The sequence below is a fragment of the Eleutherodactylus coqui genome, chromosome 2 (assembly GCF_035609145.1).
Source record: "Eleutherodactylus coqui strain aEleCoq1 chromosome 2, aEleCoq1.hap1, whole genome shotgun sequence".
Lineage (NCBI taxonomy): Eukaryota > Metazoa > Chordata > Amphibia > Anura > Eleutherodactylidae > Eleutherodactylus > Eleutherodactylus coqui.
Window position 1 is genome coordinate 277,102,181 of NC_089838.1, and position 20,056 is coordinate 277,122,236.

Genomic DNA, 20,056 nt, shown 5'->3' on the forward strand with positions numbered 1-20,056 from the left:
AGGACATTTCTTGGCTTAAATCTATAGCAAGAAAGTATTTCAGAAGTGTCCATATGTCTTTTCCTACAACCATATGGAACTGTACATCTGAAAAGTCATAGATTATTCTACCCGCAGAATCATAAAGTTACTGTTAAGTAGAGATGAGCGAACGTACTCGTTTAGGGCGATTTCGCAATCGAGCACCGTTTTTTCGAGTAACTGACTACTCGGGCGAAAAGATTCGGGGGGCGCCGGGGTGAGCAGGGGGTTGCAGAGGGGAGTGGGGGGGGGGGGGAGGAGAGAGAGAGAGCATCCTCCTGTTCCCTACTGCTACCCCCGCTCCACCACCGAATGTTTTAATGGGTAAAAATCTAGGTGATACATTCCCTCTAGGGCCAGGCTCACACGAGTGTGTGGTAAGACGCTGCGTGTTTAGTGCTGCGCTTTACTGCAGCGTGAGCCAGCGTATCGCCGCATGTAGCAGCGAGTTTTGACTGCGCATGATAGCATATCTCACGCACACTGTCATGCGCAGTCTTCCTAGTTTCATTTTTTTTAAATTACCCTCTCTATCGCTTAGCGACATTGAATATAATTGCGTATGTACAGCATTTAGTACGCACCCATACAGAACAATAGGGCTCTATCACGCACAATACACGGTTTAATAGAATATGTTGCGTTCTTTTTTACTCACGTATTATACGCAATGAAAAAATACTAGTAAAACGTAACAGACAAAATCAATGTATTTGAATTGTCGTGATGTACCGCGTATTAAACACACACAGATCGCATACGTAAAACGCAATTCTAATACACTCGTGTGAGCCTGGCGTAAATCTCCTTTTAGATACTGGAGATATTAATGTTGTAGTTATTGTTATCAAACTAGACCTCATATGTAAAAGTTTTCCCATATCATGTGTTTAGCAATTAAAACTGGCAAGACAACACAAAGTGGCTACAAGTATACAAGGATGCAATGTATCAAAGGCACTCTCTGAAAGAATGTCTAAGGCCGCCTGCAGACGGGCGGAAATTCCGCAGCGGGATTTCCCGCGGAATTTCCGCCCCTGGAAGCTGCCATAAGATTGCGTTAACAAACGCAACCCTATGCAGACGGCCGCGATTTGGCCGCGCAATATCTCACGTGGCAAACAAATTGCGTCATGCTCTATTTCTCTGCGAGCCCCGCACAGAAACGTCATGCGCTGGTGGCCTGGCAGCCGGCACATGAAAGAGCCGGGGCCGCGGGAGAGGTGAGTGTCCACGCTGCTCTCTGCAGGCGCTCGGGTGGGGTCCCGCTGCGAGAATTCTCCCAGCCGGATCCGACCCGGCCGTCTGCAGGCGGCCTAAGATTGGAAAAGTTGCAGAATTTTCTGCAACAAATCTGCCAGGTGTAACATATTCTAATACCTCCTTTAGCAGTGAAAATCACCTTTACATTAAGGGTGACTACCCACTACAGTTTTTTTTCACTGCGAAATTCCCAGCGTTTTTTTTTCTCCAGGGGTCTATGGGACTTGTAATGTTAAAATCGTGATCGCGCAAAATCGCGATTTCGCGGTAAATTGGGATTTTGCACAGTCGCGATTTTAACATTACAAGTCCCATAGACCCCTGCAGAGAAAAAAACGCTGCGAATTTCGCAGTGAAAAAAAACTGTAGTGGGTAGTCACTCTTACATAGTAAAACATTTTTTTAGTTGACTGCAGATGCCCCTGATGGCAATATTGTCCATGCTACTGTAAGCTGATTGCAGGATGTCTGCCCTATTTTTACCAGAGTCTCTGGAAGTTCTAGAAAAGATTGGCCTAAGCAGAGGATGTGGGGATTCCTCAGTTGGCACATGCTCGGGAGTATATGCAGCAAAAATGGCTGTGGCCAATAATGCACATGACCCACTAAGTTGGTGGAAATTTATAATCTCTCCAGCTTGCAGACGATGAAGTCAAATGGAAGATCATTCATGTTGGCAGATCCTCAAGGCACAAAAATGTTGTTTCGGTCCACTCCATCTCATACAAAGCTGCAGTCTCTGGTACACTGAACATTACAACATTGCCAACTCTATGAAGTGTTCCCCAATTAAAATCTGCTGTGCCTTGAACTCAACCATTAACTCATCATATCTCGCCTCTGTATTTGCCAATCCCTTGCCATGGCCCAGTCTTTTTTCCCTCCCTGCCAGATATCTCCGATCCCCGTTCTCATCTCAGATTTATCGCCAAAATGTCACCACCATTTTCATCTCTAATGGCTATCTTTCGCTGCTTCAATTGGCTGATACTATGACATGATGCCTCATTCCTGGCCCATGCTGCCGACTACTCCACTAGAGTCTAAGCCAACAGAAGATTCACTTGATGGGGCAGTAGGGGCAGGAGAGGCTTTGACTGTTGGATTGGACCATCTTCAATCCTTTTGGGTTTACTTCTGGCCTCTGTTGGCACCCCAAATTTCCTAAAGTAATACCAGTCACAAGAGTTGTGTGGTACAAGATGGTGCGGTGGAGTAGAATACGTGAAAGCCCACATGGTGATGCTCTGAGTAATTTTACTAAATGACAGCAACAAAAAATGTCTTTGTTTCACAATAGCATTGGTACAGTGGTCGGTGGCAGAAGCCCTGGTACTGGCAGGCTTGACTTGACTTGGTTCTCGACGGTGAATGGTACAGCACTTGTTAGAGGGGAATCGCAATGCCAGCTCCGTCACACTAGTCGTCCTCAGCAAGAAACGTTTGGCAGATACCCATGGGAGCGTGGGCAGCAGCTTTTCCGCTTCAGGAACTTGAAGCGTGGGAACCCAATTATTTAAGGCACTCCCACGTGTATACCAGCCACGTCTACTTGACATTCACAGTCAGCCAACCACTACTGCATGCCATTACAAAGAATTCAATCACTCTTAAAGTGATCAAAGACACCAACATATAGTAAATGTTAAAAAATAGCTTACAATACGATGAAGATTAAACTTGTGTCTAGTTGCCATATAAATGGGAGGACAATCTGCCCATGCAGACCTTTAACTACTAACGACTGATTTCAATAAAACACATCCAGCTACTTCTTTCTAATTCCTGTATTTTACTATATGAATTCCATTAATTCTAATAATGTCCCCTACAGATGACACGCATACAGGAAATGCGATTTGCATTCCTCCAGATGGCTGCTAGCAAAAGTCTACAGTCATTTCTCTGTATTCTATCCACTAGGCTGAAAACTTTTTTTCTTTCTATGATTGTTTTTCCAGATACGAACCGAAATCGAGGCCCAACATCATGTGGGCTATTTATACTGTTCATCATTGCAAAAAAGTGCTCTAACGCATAGCAACTAGTCTCACACATGCCTTGCTACATCAACCAGAATCTCATAGGGGGACCAGAATATACTAGTTGTTCTTCAATGGCCATACCCGCACAATAAGAGTTAAGAGATGTTGTGTGGGCCGGACATTTATAAGGCCCAGTGGGAACCAGATGATATGAGCTGAACGTCAATGCAACGGAGCAGGCTTTGAATGGTTTATGTCAGTGATTAGCTTGGGCATAATTATATATTTTTCTTGGCATTTTCTCAAGTCATGACCTCACCGCCCCGTTGTACAGCATTAACTCTGGAACAAGAAACATTTCTGCATTCATTTTTACATCTGTACTCACGCTCTGACAAATAGCATAGAAATTAATGTAGTAGAACTCTGCAAAATCAATATTCCCAAACTTGGAGGAATGATGTTGACCCCCTTTAGGCTCATTTAAAAAGTCATGCAAAATCAATGCCAAAAGTAAAGTTATGTAACCATTGGATTGTGTGCATATTTGACCCTTACTGTGGGTGGACATATCATGTGTACATCTGCACATGCACTGTAATTAAGGGGGTCTACCTTCTTATAAAGAAAACTATTCCAGTACCTTCTACTAGTCTGAATGTAAAGCGCTGCACTAATTACTCCCATAGCTTACTTATGGTTGTAGTCCAGGAATGCAATTAATGAGGGTTTTGTAAGAGTTTTGGTGATCAGCAATCGGGACAGGACTCTTTGCCAATTGGCTGTTGAGACCAAGGGACCCACATACAGTTCTGTATGGGGGCCTCTGTGAGTATATCCATCTCAGACCCACACAGAGGGATGCATTGCATTGTTCTATACTTACCTGGAGAGACCCTCTGAACTGATTATACTGATCTATCTAGTTTTTCAGGCCCTATTATTTTTTTTGAGAAATGCAGAACTAGAGGCCTTTTATGTTTCCTTGCTGCCTACTATTATTTTATACAATTGGACTTTTCTTAAGTATTACTTCAAATTCACTCCAAGATGGAAATGTTCCTTAGCTACTCCTGCTATAAATTGTAAGGCTACTAGAAGACACTAAGTAGCTCCTTGACCATAGGATAGCATGGGATTGTTTGCTAAGTGTATTCGTGTAGGTAACTTACAATGCCCTCAATCACTGGCGTAACTATAGGGGGTGCAGTTGCACCCGAGCCCAGGAGCCTTAGGGGGCCCATAAGGCCTCTCTTCTACATATAGGGAGCCCAATACTATGAAAAAAGCATTATAGTTGGGGGCCCTGTTACAGATTTTGCACCGCGGCCCAGAAGCTTCAAGTTACGCCTCTGCCCTCAATAATTTATAGTAGGGGGTGCGTTATTATTAGATGCACACCTGAGCTACTGCAAAACCTCTTTTTTTAATAAGTTGAGTAAGGGCTCATGTCCACGGACGGGTCGGATTCCACATACGGGAGCCCGCAGAGGAATCTGACCCTGCCAGCGGGCGAGAACCCTGCCTACCCGTCCGGGTCTTCTTTTTTCTGTACTGTGGATGTGTGCAGAAGTGCTGACTGGCACGCCGGCAGACATGCGCAGTAGAGGGTTTTTTTTTTCAAACCCCTGCTTTCAAGTGGAATTCGCAGCCTATCCGCAATGTCAATTGCAAGTGGACCGCAAAACGGACGCCTTCCATTTACTTCAAAGGAAGGCATCCATTCAGGAACCGCACTGAAATGGAGCATGCTGCGATTTGATTTCCGCACGCAGAGGTCCGTAAATCAAATCCGCATGCTTTAATTCAGTTGCGGACGCCCATATTTCCCTATGGCCGGCTTGAACTGCGGATCATCTGTGCGGGTGCCCCACACAGATTCTGCAATTCAAATCCACCCATGGACATTGGACCTAAGGGAGGGCTGCCTTTCCTCCACTAACTCCTTGATATGAGTCTCCCTCAACCGTACCTCAGTTTGATATCCCAGTGTTTATGTGATTATTACACAGGTGAATAATTCAAGTCATCATCACATGACCAGGACATGTGCAAGTAGAAAGACACAATTAAAAAGGGGCTTCTCTATGGTGCAAGGTGTAAGAGATGAAAAATTAGGTAGACCAACACACCGGGTTGTGTGGCACAAGTTGGTATTAAACTGAGTGTATTTATACACAATCAAATCACAATCAAAATTGGAGTTTTACCATGGTAGTAGACCATAACCACTGGAGGTTAGCAGCCACTTATCTAGTTGGTCGTAATACACACACATAGAAATCGTGAAAATAATGGAAAGATTGCTCAGGACCACAACTCTGGTGTTTCACACCTAATTGTGATCTTGATAAAAATAATGCATTCGATGGGAGGGAGAGGAAACCTGTCTGGTCCCCCCACGTATCTCAGGAAGCTGCGACCAGCTTATAGATGAGATCTAGCAGTTCCATAAAGAATAAAAGCTTTAAAAAAGACTACTCAACTCATTTGGGGGGCCAACCTTCAATTCTACTTCTTCACGAATACAACATACAGTACTGTGCAGAAATTTTAGGCGGGTGTGGAAAAATGCTGCAAAGTAAGAATGCTTTCAATAATTTTATTGTCGTATTAAAAAAAAATCAAAGTAAATGAACATTTGATGTAAATCAAATCAATATTTGGTGTCACCACCAGTTACCTTCAGAACGGCAACAGTTCTTCTAGGTACACTTGCACTCAGTTTTTGAATTAGTTCAGCAGGGAGGTTGTTCCAAACATCTTGGAGAACTCACTACAGATCTTCTGTGGATAGAGGCTTGCTCAAATCCTTCTGTCTCTTCATGTAATCCCAGACAGACTCAACAGTGTGGAGATCAGCGGTCTACATGGACCATATCATCACTTCCAGGACTTGTTCTCCTTCATGCTGAAGATAGTTGTTAATGACTTTGGCTGGATGTTTGGGGTTGTTGTCCTGCTGCTGAAGCATTTTGGAGCCAATCAAACCTCTTCTATTTTTTTACAAAAAGTCTTACCTTTCAGTATTTTTTCCACACCTGCCTAAACCTTTACACAGTACTGTACAGGAAATGGATGGTATTTACATTTATACATGGTGTTTTCTAAGACATCCCAGTCTGCAGATTCCTTCATGCTGGGATATCCTGGGAAGGGTAAGTGACCCGGACATGTCTCCTTTCCTTCCCATCAAGTGAGTGCACAATTTGATGTGAAGCACCAGAGTTATGGTCCTGAACGCCCCTTGAATTTTTTCTCAATTTCCATCCTCTGCAAGTAAACACTGAAGGCTTCCATTCAATAACTACAAGCAGAGATCTTGAAAACCACAAACTGATACAGAAAGTATCTGAAAAACCGCATTACATTTCTTTCCACAATAAATAAGGAAAGTACAGAACTGGATCTGGACACTTTTTGATGTCTCAGGGCTTAAACACATGGATGTGTTTTTCTTCCCGTATGCAACCGTGACAAAACAAAACCATTGATTTCAATTGATTTCCATGATTTCGCTTTCACTATCTGGATTCTCGCCCATTAATTGTATGGGCAAGAAAAGACAAAACTTGCCCCATCTTTCCCGCACGTAGTATTAACTACGTGAGGGAAAGATAGGGCAGGACATATCTTCCTGCTACTTTTTTTCAAATTCCTGTGCTATGGCGCAAAGTTTGAATGGCCAGCAAGGTAAAAGCAAAAACCTCATTCATGTGCAACCATGGTCCATACCAACACGCGATGTTATGCATATGGCTATCTTAAACTGCCCTTATGCTTTAATGAGGTGGTCCAGAATCTAATATAAAAAATTGTACATGCTTTTTCTTGCACCACATTTTGACCACTTGCCGTGACCTTTGGTGGATGATTTTAGTGTCATTAGATTTGTGACATCCTTACCACCGCCAAAAAATCATAAAATTTGAGTTTGATTCATTGAGTGACCGGTCAGGCCAGGTCAAACAGAGTCATGCGTTTTTACGTGACGTTCATATCAAGTTGATGTAAAGAATACAGCTTACCAGTTTGACTGTTGCCATATCCCCAAAACGCGCAAGTCAAGCTGTGGATGACAAACAGTGCAAGCCAAATCCTCAGCCCGACAACGTAGAGCCGATAATTGCAAGCCTGTGTATCCAGTAGGTCAGCATAACGCCATACTGAAGTTCAAACTCTGGAATCCATGCACAATATTTGCCAGCATTATAAGGTCCTGCACTTTCAAGCTGAATGGAGCCATGACCACTACAGGCTGTGTTGCTGGAATGGGAAGCTTAAATTAGGAATATTTCCAATCCATATTCAATTTGAAGAGTTAACAGCATTGACGTAACTATAGAGGGTGCAGGGGATGTGGTTGCACCCGGGCCCAGGAGCCTTAGGGGGCCCATAAGGCCTTTCTTCTCCATATTGGGAGCCCAGTACTATGAGTAAAGCATTATAGTTGTGGGCGCTGTTACTGGTTTTGCATCGGGGCCCGGAAGCTTCAAGTTACGCCTCTGCTTAACAGCATCAAGTCTTCAATATTTGAAACACATCCATCAACTAAGCAGTAGCATGGCTTTGGCATCATTAAAATAATCAGTTCTTAAAACATTTACAACCGTTTTTCCAAACATTATTAATAATAATAATCTTTATTTGTACAGCGCCAACTTATTCCGAGTGCTTTCGAGGCACATGGGGAACACAAACAATACGAAAATTACAGAGTTACATATGATATTCAATTATTTGGGGACAAAGGGGGTGAGGTGATACAGAAGGTACAAGCCAGGCGGTGGAGCAAAGGGGGAACACATCAATGCAACGATAACATGTAATATACAGTTTTTAGGGCATAAATGGGGCGGGGGTAGTGCAGGAGGTACGGGGCAGGAAGGGTACATGATAGTTAAAAGTGGAAAGCTATAGGGAGGGGCAGGGGGCATATTGTGGGGGTGGGAGACTAGATCAGGAAGTTTGGTATGCTACTTTGAAGAGGTGTGTCTTTAAGGCACGTCTAAAGTTCTGTGCATCTGGGATTGTCCGGATGCTTTGGGGTAGAGTGTTCCAGAGGATCAGTGCTGCTCTAGCAGGCGAGCATGTGAGGTTCGTATTAGAGGGGCGTTTAGTCAGAGTGTGTTAGCAGAGCAGAGTGTGCAGGCTGGGTGGTGTATGGACAGGAGAGAGGTGGTGTATGGGGAGAATCTGGTGCGGGAAAGGCCAATGAGCAGTGAGTTGCAGTAATCGAATCGGGAATGGATGAGGGTGATTTTACATTTGCGTAGCGAACATTGGGTCAATCTAGGTATAAAGACATGCTTATATCTTTTCAAAAACAATGGAACAGAGCTGTGATACCAGACACAACCAATGGATAGATGCCTATAAATGTAGTTTAACTATAGAAAGTGCAGATGGTGATTCCTGCAATTCTCTACACTTGGTAAAATTTTAATATAAGATAGAAATGTAGCAAAGTGTAATTTGAATATGATAACTTTCTGAAAGAAGTTAACTTAAACCACTGAAAAGCTTTTGATAACTTATGTGAACACACCACAAGTCATTGAAAAGCAATTGGAAGGGCAGCTAAACTGAGGCACAGGCAGTTATCTCAAACTGTTAAGTGTAAAGTTAAACTTTGCTACATCAGTACTGCACACAGTGCAAAACGTAATGGCGATGTTGAGCCCACGAACACTTATGACACATTCCTCCACCAAATAATAATTATATGTTTTCCCTCTATTTCTTGAAAAAATGCTCTATAATTGACACATATAATTATCTTAATACAACATGACTTGAACAGATTAAAATGTGCTCCTGGGTATAATATGAGCATGAATTGTGTAATATGTTTTTATCTGAAGGAGTAATCCTGGCATATCTGGGGGCTGTCTTCTGGGGAAAAAAAGTTGACTGGATTGAATGAGATTAGCAAAGCATGACTGTTTCCTTCCAGAAACAACACCACTCTCGTTTATGGGTTGTATTTGGTACTGCGATTAAAACCAACAGTGCTGGTCTTGGGTTAGCACGCACCCTGTGCAGAACCTTTTCATGCTGCTCCCATGGTAAGAAAGTATGTATATTGCACTAATAGGCAGTCTGCCTGTATTCTGCTTTGCTTGTGCAGAGAGCAGCAAGATAGTAGCATGCTCGAACTAGAGTAGCTCAGTGAATAAATATGGTACCATAACCAAGCTCATGACATAAATGCAGCAGCAGAACCAACCTCAGTCAGTACCAAAATACAGAACCAGGACTAAGCTAATAACAAATGCAGCACTGGAAAAAAACTCAGTACACAAATATAGCACCAGAATCAACCTCAGTGTTACGGCGCATCTCTGCAGCTAAGCTGTTATGGGTGTTGTGGGGGGACACCGCCACTGGTCACATGGTGTGTGGGGCTCCTGTCTCATCACTTGCTCTTAGGTCTCTGCCTATAGGGTTTGTGTGTGGACCTCTTAAAGGGCCAGTGCGTGACTTCCACCAATTCTCACCTGACACCTGCTAAAATAGGTATTCTCTCCTATGGAGGATGCCTAAGTAATTGTTCGCCCTACCACTGTGTCAAAGCCCCATTTCTGTGTATTTCTGGTTTTGACCCATTCTTGTTTTGACTGTCATAACTTAGGGCTCCCTGGCCTTAGCTCTGTGTTTCTGGACTCCACTGCTTTTTGTTGCCTGTCCTTAATTTTGGTTTTGATCCCATTGATACATCTGCTCTACCACTCCTGACTTCTGCCTATTTCCTGACTATGCGCTGTTCAGACCCACATGTACGCGCCTTCGCCCAGGTCAGCAACCACAAAACCGGGACTATCTGTGTGTAATGGCTTGAAGATTCCACAGCAAAGCCGGTATCGTGCTTGGAGGGGGTTATGTGTGAAAGCCCAGGTTTCCCAGGTGCTGGCACCTCAGCCCACACCTAAACTGGTGTGTGGCAAGGTGGATCGACATCCATCTATCTGACAGAACATAAATACAGACCCAAGCACATAACAAAAATACAGCAACAGAGCCAAGCTCATAATATATATGTACAGCACCAGAACCACTTTCAGTACATAAATATAGCTCTAGGTCTCATAACATAAATACAGCACCAGAACTAAGTTTATAACAAAAGCACAGTACCAGAACCAACCACAGAACATAAACAAAGCACCAGAACCAAGCTCATAACATAAATACAGCACCAGAACCAAGAAATACAACACTACAACTAAGTGACTGTGCAGTTAGTGTCCCGATGGACTGACAGCAGTGCCTCAGAACATCAGAGAGAAGGAGATAGAGCCAGGAGGAGGTTGATTTATATAGCTCTACAAGTCACTGTCACATGGAAGTAAAGATCTTCTGACCGGGTGGATCTAATGGGGCAGTCACCCCCAGCCTACATCCACCATATGGGTCACATGTAGCTTAGGCCGACCATGCAATTTACGTAAATGGGGCTACGTTCTAATACTAGATTCAACCAATTTGAAAAGAGTGGTGCTATTTGTGGAAAAAGCATGTTTTTCTAATCTCACAAGATTGTATAGCTTCTACTAACTCAGACTTCTTCTCCAAAAGGAATGGGCTCTCCACTTTCACAGTTTGAGGTTTATTTAAATATGTTATCTCAGAAAATAAATCCTTTTGTGAGTGCAATTCAAAGCACAGTTCTTTATTTTAGATAGGAATGTCCTGCTCCATCCGCTCTCCTCCAGCTGCTCCCTTCAGGAGTTATAATAGTCTCAAACCACCCAAAGTCAATCGCATCTTGACACTCCACTATATGTATTTCCATTGGGGCACTGTAAGGTATTCCTGAGGGAAAGAAAGGGAGCCTCAGTCCTATTCACTTGAATGGGAGTAAGGTTATGTTTACATCTGCCCTAGAAGCTCTGTTTGGACTCAACAGCACAGATCTGACAGGGAACCCAGACGAAAATAGCACAGAATCTGTGCTATTTCATCTGAAAGAACTTCTGACAGTATACTGGACTGACCCCATTATAGTCAATGGAGTCCATTCTGTACCTTCCGGGACGAGCATATGCAGAATCCAGCGCTTCTGGTTATTTTGTTGTTTAGCTATGAGAACAAAGCCAAACAATGTAAAAGATTAAATGTTGGTGTGAACCCAGCATAAACTGTAATGAGCTGTAATATCAGAATACCAGACACAGGCACTACCAAAAGTATAGACTGTGCCTCATAAACAATGAAGGAGACATGGTACCACTGGTGTAACTATAGGGGATGCGGTTGCACCTGGGCCCAGGAGCCTTAGGGGCCCATAAGGCCTCTCTTCTCCATATAGGGTGTCCAGTACTATGTCTAAAGCATTATAGTTAGGGGCCCTGTTACAGATTTTGCATTGGGACCCAGGAGCTTCAAGTTAGGCCTCTACATGGCACTAACTGGTCATTCAAGTTGCTAAGAGCTTGGACCCCATCGATCAGATACTGATGGCCTAGCCACTAATAGGCCATCAATTTTGAAGTCCCAGATAATACCTTGAAATACAAAATCCTTTTGTGTCAGTATTGTTCCCTTTTGCCTTCAAAGTACTTCAATACTAACATACTGTATGTAAATGCTTTCAGAGCATTTCATAGTCTGAAATATTGGAAAATTGTAAAAAAAAACATCACTAGATTAGGGAATTGTGGATTAAGTAAAGATATTTTTGCCCTTTCCTCTGAGGTGACTCTCAACACTTACAAACAGATCTTAAATTCTTTATTCTTCTTAGCCAATTGACTGTATGCCTTTAATTGATCTTCAGCACAATAATTGAATGCACTGGGACCTACGTAAGTGCGGGATTGGGGGAAGATTACATTTCACATCTTGGACCCATTCTCTTTAAATCGCCAGAATGGTTTAAACATCAAGATACGGTTTATTCTTTTCACAACCTCTGCATCTAATTTGTGAGCAACTGAGAAGTATTAGTATTTAATCCAAGGGATCTCCACAGTATTTTATATTCTGGCAAGGTTCTTTGGAGTAATATCATACCTTCCCCGAAAAACATACACAACTGAATATGGGCCAGTAATGAAATGTAATGTAATTTATTTAAAGTGAATATCAATTTTAGTGGTCAGCATTCTCAGTGCAATTCATTCCACTAGGTGGCAACACCAGTTATAAACTAACAGCTCTTGGAAACTCTTCAGACTCCTGATCACTGGAGTGTTCATTGAAACCATTTTCTAGGTCATGAATCCCAAATATTTGGCAGCTATGCTAATACTGAACTACATCTTCCACGATGCTCAGCCAGTTGTCCCTGCCATGGTTGGGTCATTTATCTCTTCTCTCCTGTGCATTGTAGTCTATTAGGTTATGAGTCAGTCACAAATACACCAACCAAGAACTCTTTGGCCGAGAACCATCAGTAACTTTACTGGCAGCAATCATCCAGTAAACAAGCCTTTTCCACTTGGAAAAAGTTAAGGTCTACACACGTTTTTAGGGGTTATCTAGGGTCAACAACTAACTCCATTCAAAACGTAAACTTTTAGATGCTCTGGCAATTAACCTCAACAGCCACTTATCCCCCACCATCAGTCATAGCGGTCTAGGAATGTGACATGTTGGCGATTTGTTTCACAGGGTCAAAGCCGATGGATCTTCCAGTATTGAGTACTAAACCCTGGTGAGCAGGTTTGGCTGGATAGGAGAATGCCGGCCATTCAGATGAATTGCTGACCATGTAATATATAGACTGGCCAGGTCAGGCAGAGCAGATGCTAGTTTACAGAATGGCTCATGACATGAATGGCATATGGAAAGTGGTGGACTTTATAACCCTTTTATCTGGTCACAGTTGAATTTGAGTGAAGTTACGTTTCAAACTGTATTTACAAATTGCTCATACTTTTTATTTTTCCTTCTTAATTTACAAAAAGACCATAGTTCAGAAATTCTGCTGGTAGTGTTGAGGGAACTGGAACAGTTGAACCCTGTTTTTGGTCAAACTTTGCTAAAATTATCTTCCATTGCTGCCTGCATTAATGGTGGTCCGGTGATCTACTGATTGGCATGGATCCCAGACAGTGGACCCCCACCAATCAACAATTAATGACCTATCCCGAAGATAGGTCATCAATAGTAAAAGTCCCAGGCAACCCATTTTAGGGCCGCATTGCAGTCTACATTGGCGACTCCATTTGGAGTCTCCAGCAAAAATCTGGCACAAAATCCAGGATGAAACAGCACAACATGCCATTCTGTTACATCTGGAAAAATAGAGAGCACAATGGAAGCTGGACGGACCCCATTATAATCAGTTGGGTCTGTTCTGCGTCGTTTGATTCTGTGTTGGGACAGACTTGTTGAGGCAGAGGAGAATGTGGTATAAGATAATTGCATCTCTATGTAAAACCAGAGATAAAAGATATCACAATGAGTTGTGCCAAAGTTTGTCTAAGCTCTGGCATACATAGCAGATACAGAAAGTACAGCACATCACTCAAAGTAGCTCCATAAATCCTGTAATCAAGGCATATTTGGCTTCTGCAATTTTCATGGGACAAATTTTTGCAGAACTTTTCGATGGCTGGTGTTCCCGGAGAAGATGGATTTTGGAATCTCAGTGTATGTAAAGATGTCATTGATTTCTTTTGCTTCATAGATCATCAAGAATTAAGTGTAATAAATAATGAATGTGTCAGAATATTGTATTTGCCTGATCTATCTATCTATCTTATATCTATCTATCTCATATCTATCTATCTATCTCATATCTATCATCTATCTATCTATCTCATATCTATCTATCTATCTATCTATCTATCTCACATCTATCATCCATCTATCTATCTATCTAATATCTGTCTATCTCATATCTCTCTATCTATCTATCTATCTATCTATCTATCTATCTATCTATCTATCTATCTATCTCTCTATCTATCTATCTCATATCTATCTATCTATCTATCTCATATCTATCTCTCTATCTATCTCTCTCATATCTATCTATCTATCAATCTCACATCTATCATCTATCTATCCATCTAATATCTGTCTATTTCATATCTATCTATCTATCTCATATCTATCTGTCTATCTATCTATCTATCTATCTATCTATCTATCTATCTATCTGTCTATCTTATATCTATCTATTTATCTCCTATCTATCTATCTAATATCTGTCTATCTCATATCTATCTATCTATTTATCTATCTATCTATCTATCTATCTATCTATCCATCCATCTATCTATTGACCCTTTTATCTCGAATACAGAGAGGCACATAAAAAATAGCATAACAGCCATGTAGATATCTAGTTTCCCAACACATTTCCATTGGAAATTCTTAGATAACTTCCACGAGCACAGCTGGCAGCTCTGCAGCTGAAATGCAAGCTAACACTCAGCTGAAGAAGGAAAACAGCTGGCTCAGCTATTCTGTATGCCTTCAGCTATGTGCACTCAGTCAGCACTGATCCATAATAATCTCCACATTTTATGGCAAATTTTAAAAGAAGAAAGCTAGACACTGTGACAGAATTTTTTTAATACCCATATAATGCCCAACTAAAGTACCACTTACGGGTATAGTAGGTAACCTTGGGACTCTACGCCAAAACTTGGAATAGGGCCCTGCTCCATCAGGATATGAAAGCTTATAATTACTTTGGTCTGCACTCGCTCCACAGCGTCTTTTCCTCTTTTCCTTGCTCCCTTAGTGATCTGCAATCATTTTAACACTCTTGCCTTCCACCATCTAAAGTTAGCACCACAGTATAGATAAGCTCTATCGAAGCTACTTTACCAGGTAGTTATGCCCACGAGTTACCACTATTCAACAATGTCCAAAAAGACACTTCTACAAATGTGTAAAAAAAAACAATTTGGGCAAGTGGTCCACAAATATAAGGATGTAGCAGGTCTGAACTTGTCACTTTACATTTTAGAACTGGTACACATGTAGCAAACTTTAGCCTGACTTTTAAGGTGTTATGCTAACTTTCTGTGCTGCAATTTGTTTACCCTTTCAATAGCTTTGCATAGGAGTTTTTGGGGTTAAGATAAGATAAATTGTCACTGAAAAGTATCAGATCTACACTGCACCTACTCACTATAATATCCTTTAATCTGCCCACCTCATTATATCATCAGTACAGTAGAGTTATTTTCATATTATGTAATGTGAGTAAATATGGAGGAGATGAACGTGATGCATCCTGTTGAGGTATTATGCGCATTGTTATTTCCAAGTTCACATCTGCATGCCATTTAGCCTGCATGTGTGGGTTTTCAATCAGTTTTCTAGCTTCTTACTGGTGAAAAGAAAAAAAGAACCTACGTGTTCATTAAGAAACTTTGCTACCATACAGCAAATATGCTCAACTATACCTTTCATTTTTATCCAGCAACTTACACAAACAGATGTAGCAGAGCTAGATTGGCATCACTTCTGTAAGTTAATATAATACTTTTACCATTACAATCCTTTGTGCCACATGACAAACTTGCTTCTACATCTGTATGTAATAAATCATCACAAGCCACCTGCAAATCTACCGGCTTGCTATACATTTGCATACTCTTTGTGTAGATGCCATGTTCATTTTGGTCCACATTGCAAAGAATAGAAGTCAAAAAGAAAAAGCTCCCCCCACCAAACATCCCTATATCATCGGTTGATTACCATCATGAATCCGGTCATTAAATATATTGAGATATTCTCCAATAATCCTTATATAGCGTATGAAATATCCTAGAGAGCTTTGAATTCGGTTACCTTAAATCTCCTAATGGTTATCACCTTGGAGTAGGTCATGAGCTGACCCATAAAGGGTGCAGTACACTCAGGTCTGCTGTTGACTTTAGGCCAAGAACCCAACTGCATAAGTAATCTAGTAAAGTTCTCTGTGTGCAACTGAGAGTCAATCTGCAGCATTTGCGCTCTTAATCTGGTGAAACATCTCAAAAAACGTCTTGACTGAGATGCAACTCTTATTCCCAGTTACATAATTCTGTTCAATCAAAAGATAGAGCAGTACTTTGTCTAAATTTCACATAAAGCAATTAATCAATGCCGTAAAGCTTAAGCAGCACTTACTTGTCCAAGACGAAGTACAGGTCAAAACCTCCGTAGCAGGAAGGTCTACCACTTTCTTCAGTACTACTTTGACCATCACAAACCAAAAGAAAAGTAGCAAGGAGAAGGGGTTTCAAACTCAAATGAAAGGCACATAATGCAGCCATAGTTATTCTGCACTTCCAGAAAGCTGGACAAAAGTTTCTTCTTATAGATGCTTAATCCACCTAGAAGAATTCCACTTGAGGATCTGCCAAATGATTCCTTCCTTTCCACCTTCAGTCTTAGGTTTCAGGACTAGTCCAACACTGTTTTTCTATCTTTGTTGTCAAGAATTTGCATCACATTTGTATGCGGCTCGGAGGAGGCACTGCTGTGCACCGTTTAATGGGATGAAAACTTTTTCCTGAGAAACTTGCTTTGTCTAAACCTGCAGATTTTTTTTTCCATGTGAGCGGAGCGAGAATAGTACAAATCCTGACATCTTGTGATGATAGAGCAGAATGCAACATACTACAAGGAATAGGGAAGTTACATATGTTCTTTACAACTTCTATTGGCGAGTGGTAGGAAGACCCTTGTGTTTCTCATTGAAGCTTTTATGGAACCGTTTAAGGGACTTTTACTGACTCTGAAAACACTTAGAAGTTGTGCCAAATGTTGAAAGAAAAAGTCTTTTAACTTTTAAATGAGTAAGTCTTCTGTTATCAGTCGCCGGGGGTAACATTAGCTCTACGTGATTGTGGTAGGCAATTGCTGGTCACAGATGTGAAGTCACTATAGATATTACTGTATAGCACATCAATGCTATAAGAAGTGAGAGGAGGATAAGTATGGTTTAATTGGCTCAGCAGAGGGTACTCAGCTATACTCAGGCTTTGATGTAACGATGTACTCCAAAAGTACCCCAAGTTGAATGGATCAAGGTAGAGAAAGAAAGAACAAATTGGCTGCAAAGGAAAGGTGTCAAGCAGAAATTATATTTTGGGGGCATTCATAGCAACTTTTTTTAAAACTAAATGTTATTAACATAAATGAACCATACAATAGTAGACAATCAGTAGATATTTCATTACCATATACAATACACTACAGGTAAACAAAACAAGACATCAAAACTCGTATAAACCAACTTCTTCCAAATTAGGCATTTTTAGGTGTTGAATTCTATATATCCAGCAAAGAGGAAAGTAATTTATGAAGAGGTTGTAAAAGGGTATTCCAAGCTAACGCATTATTCACCTATTCATTGGAAAAGTGTAAAACTAAAAAAGTTTGGTACTGTCTTAGCCAGTAGAGCAAAACATGATTGTTCTCAGCAAGAGAAACCAAGTAATCTTGTAGATATGATACCTTTTAATGGCTAACAAAAATGCATGATGTTATAGCAAACTTTCTAACCTACACAGGGTTCTTCCTCAGGCTTATGAAGTAGATCTAGCCATAAACCCCAACCTCAAATGCTCTGTAAGAGCAGTGTCTTTTTACACAGAATGCAAAAACATCATAAACATCATCCATATCCAGAGGTCATCACACAATACTTGAACCAATACTATAACCCTGTATCATATGCTTTATTGTGCCATTACATTTTTCATCATAAACATTTACATGGCATCATATGTATTACAGCATAGCCTTACAACCTGTCAACTAGTCTAAAAGGCACTATCCAGAAGAGTGCAATACTAAGAACCGCCAAGATTTAGCACAGAATCCTAAAACTCTCAGATTTCCATCTACCAGAGGTGTGAGAGTTTGAGGGTTTTGAGCAGAATCTCGGCTATTCCTAGTATTGCACTCTTCTGCATACTGTGCTCAAATGTTGTTCCTGGGATTTGTAAGAAACTATTCCCCCAGTTTAGGAGTCACAGCCCCAAGTGCTCCTACCACCATTGGGACCACTTTGGCCTTCACATTCCACATCCTCTTTAGTTCTTCTTTTAGGCACTTCCCCAGCTTCTCATATTCCTCCTTCCTAATGTTGCTGTTGCCTGGTACCACTACAACTATCACCACCATTGTGTTTGAGTCATCATACTCAAAAAGTGGTTATAAATGGCTAAACATTCAATTGGAAGAATGTATCAAGTGGGGTATCGCAAGGCTCTGTCCTAGGCCCAGTGTTGTTCAACAGTTTTGTAAATGAGGGATTTGAGGGGAAACTGATCAAATTTGCAAACAACACAAAGCTAGGTGGGATAGTTAACACTAGAGAAGAGAGAGGATTCAAAAAGATGAACAATGTTCAAGCTTGAACAATGAGCTGCAACTAACTGAATGGTACTTAACTTGCACAAATACAATGTCCTACATGTGGGCAAGAAAAATGGAAAAAGCACATACAGAATGGGAGGAATTGGACTAAGCAGCAGCACATGTGAAAAAGACTTGGGTATACTTATAGATCACAGACTGAACATGAGTCAACAGTGTGATGTGGCTGCAAAAAAGTCCAATTCTGGGAAGTATTAAGAGAAGCATAGTGTCTAGATCACTTCTACGCTTCCTTGGTCAGGCCTCATCTGGAATATTGTGTCCAGTTCTGGGCACCCCAGTATAAAAAAGACATTGCCAAACTGGAGCAAGTTTATAGAAGAGCTACCAGGATGGTGAGTGATCTGCAAATCATGTCCTATGAGGAACGGTTAAAGGATCTAGTAATGTTTAGCTTGCAAAAAAGAAAGCTGAGAGGAGACTTAATAGCTGTCTACAAATATCTGAAGGGCTGTTACAGTGCAGAGGGATCAGACAAGAAAAGACTAGAAGCAATGAGATGAAACTGAAAGGGAGGAGACATAGATTAGATATTAGAAATTTTTTTTTACAGTGAGGGTGATCAATGAGTGGAACCAGTTGCCATGGGAGGTGGTGAGTTCTCCTTTAATGGAAGTGTTCAAACAAAGGCTGGACAATTATCTGTTTGGGATGATTTAGTGAATCCTGCACTGAGCAGGGGGTTGGACCCGATAACCCTGGAGGTCACTTCCACCTCTACCATTCTGTGATTCTATGAAGGGAGTGAAAAGTGTCAAAGATTCGTTTAGGATTGTGATCTAGTGATGAGACGAGAAAGGTGAAGCAGACCTTTTTGGCATGGTGGAGGGCTAGGTCGTAGGTTCTGTGCATGAATTTGAAGTGGAGAAAGTCTGTGGACTTTTGCGACTTTCTCCACAGCCGTTCAGCACACCTAGAGCACCACCGGATGTAGCACATTTAAGGAGTGAGCCATGGTTGCCAAGGTCTGCATCAAATGGCTTGGGTCACGGGGGGTGCCACTTCATCCAGGGCGTGTTTGACAGTGGTGTTGTTATGTTTGGCAGCCAGGTTGGGGTAGGAGAGGAGAGATATAGGGGGCAGAGAAGACTGTAAAGACTAAGCAAAGTTTTGGGTGTGAACAGCCTAAAGGTTCCTGTATGTACGATAGGTAGGTGGGTCTGGAGAGATGCTGGGGAGCTAGACAAAGAAAGTGAGGAGGTTATGGTCCGAGAGCGGGAGAGGGGAGTTAGTGAATTGGGAAGCAGTAACTAGCTCTTCACAGTATAGACAATATTTAAAGCTAAATTTTATAACTATAATTAAAATAGGGCTTCAGACGGACAAGAAAATGACCCTCAGTCAACTAGTAACCTTGTTATTCAATAGCATTCAAGGACAAGAGACAAGGGTCTATACATAAGTCTAATCTACGAGAAATAGATAAATAGGTCGGTTCATAGCTTCAA

At 41.5% G+C, this 20,056-nt stretch overlaps 1 protein-coding gene across 1 annotated transcript in view; it reads right to left on the minus strand.

The window, feature by feature from the left end:
• The window catches only part of ANTXR1 (ANTXR cell adhesion molecule 1), a 222,201-nt gene extending 205,464 nt beyond the window's left edge, over positions 1–16,737 (minus strand). The window contains exon 1 of the mRNA XM_066593054.1: positions 16,350–16,737. Within this exon, the coding sequence (XP_066449151.1) occupies positions 16,350–16,495 (146 nt within the window). The 5' untranslated portion in view covers positions 16,496–16,737. The remainder of the gene's footprint in view (positions 1–16,349) is intronic.
• Positions 16,738–20,056: the final 3,319 nt, after the last annotated feature.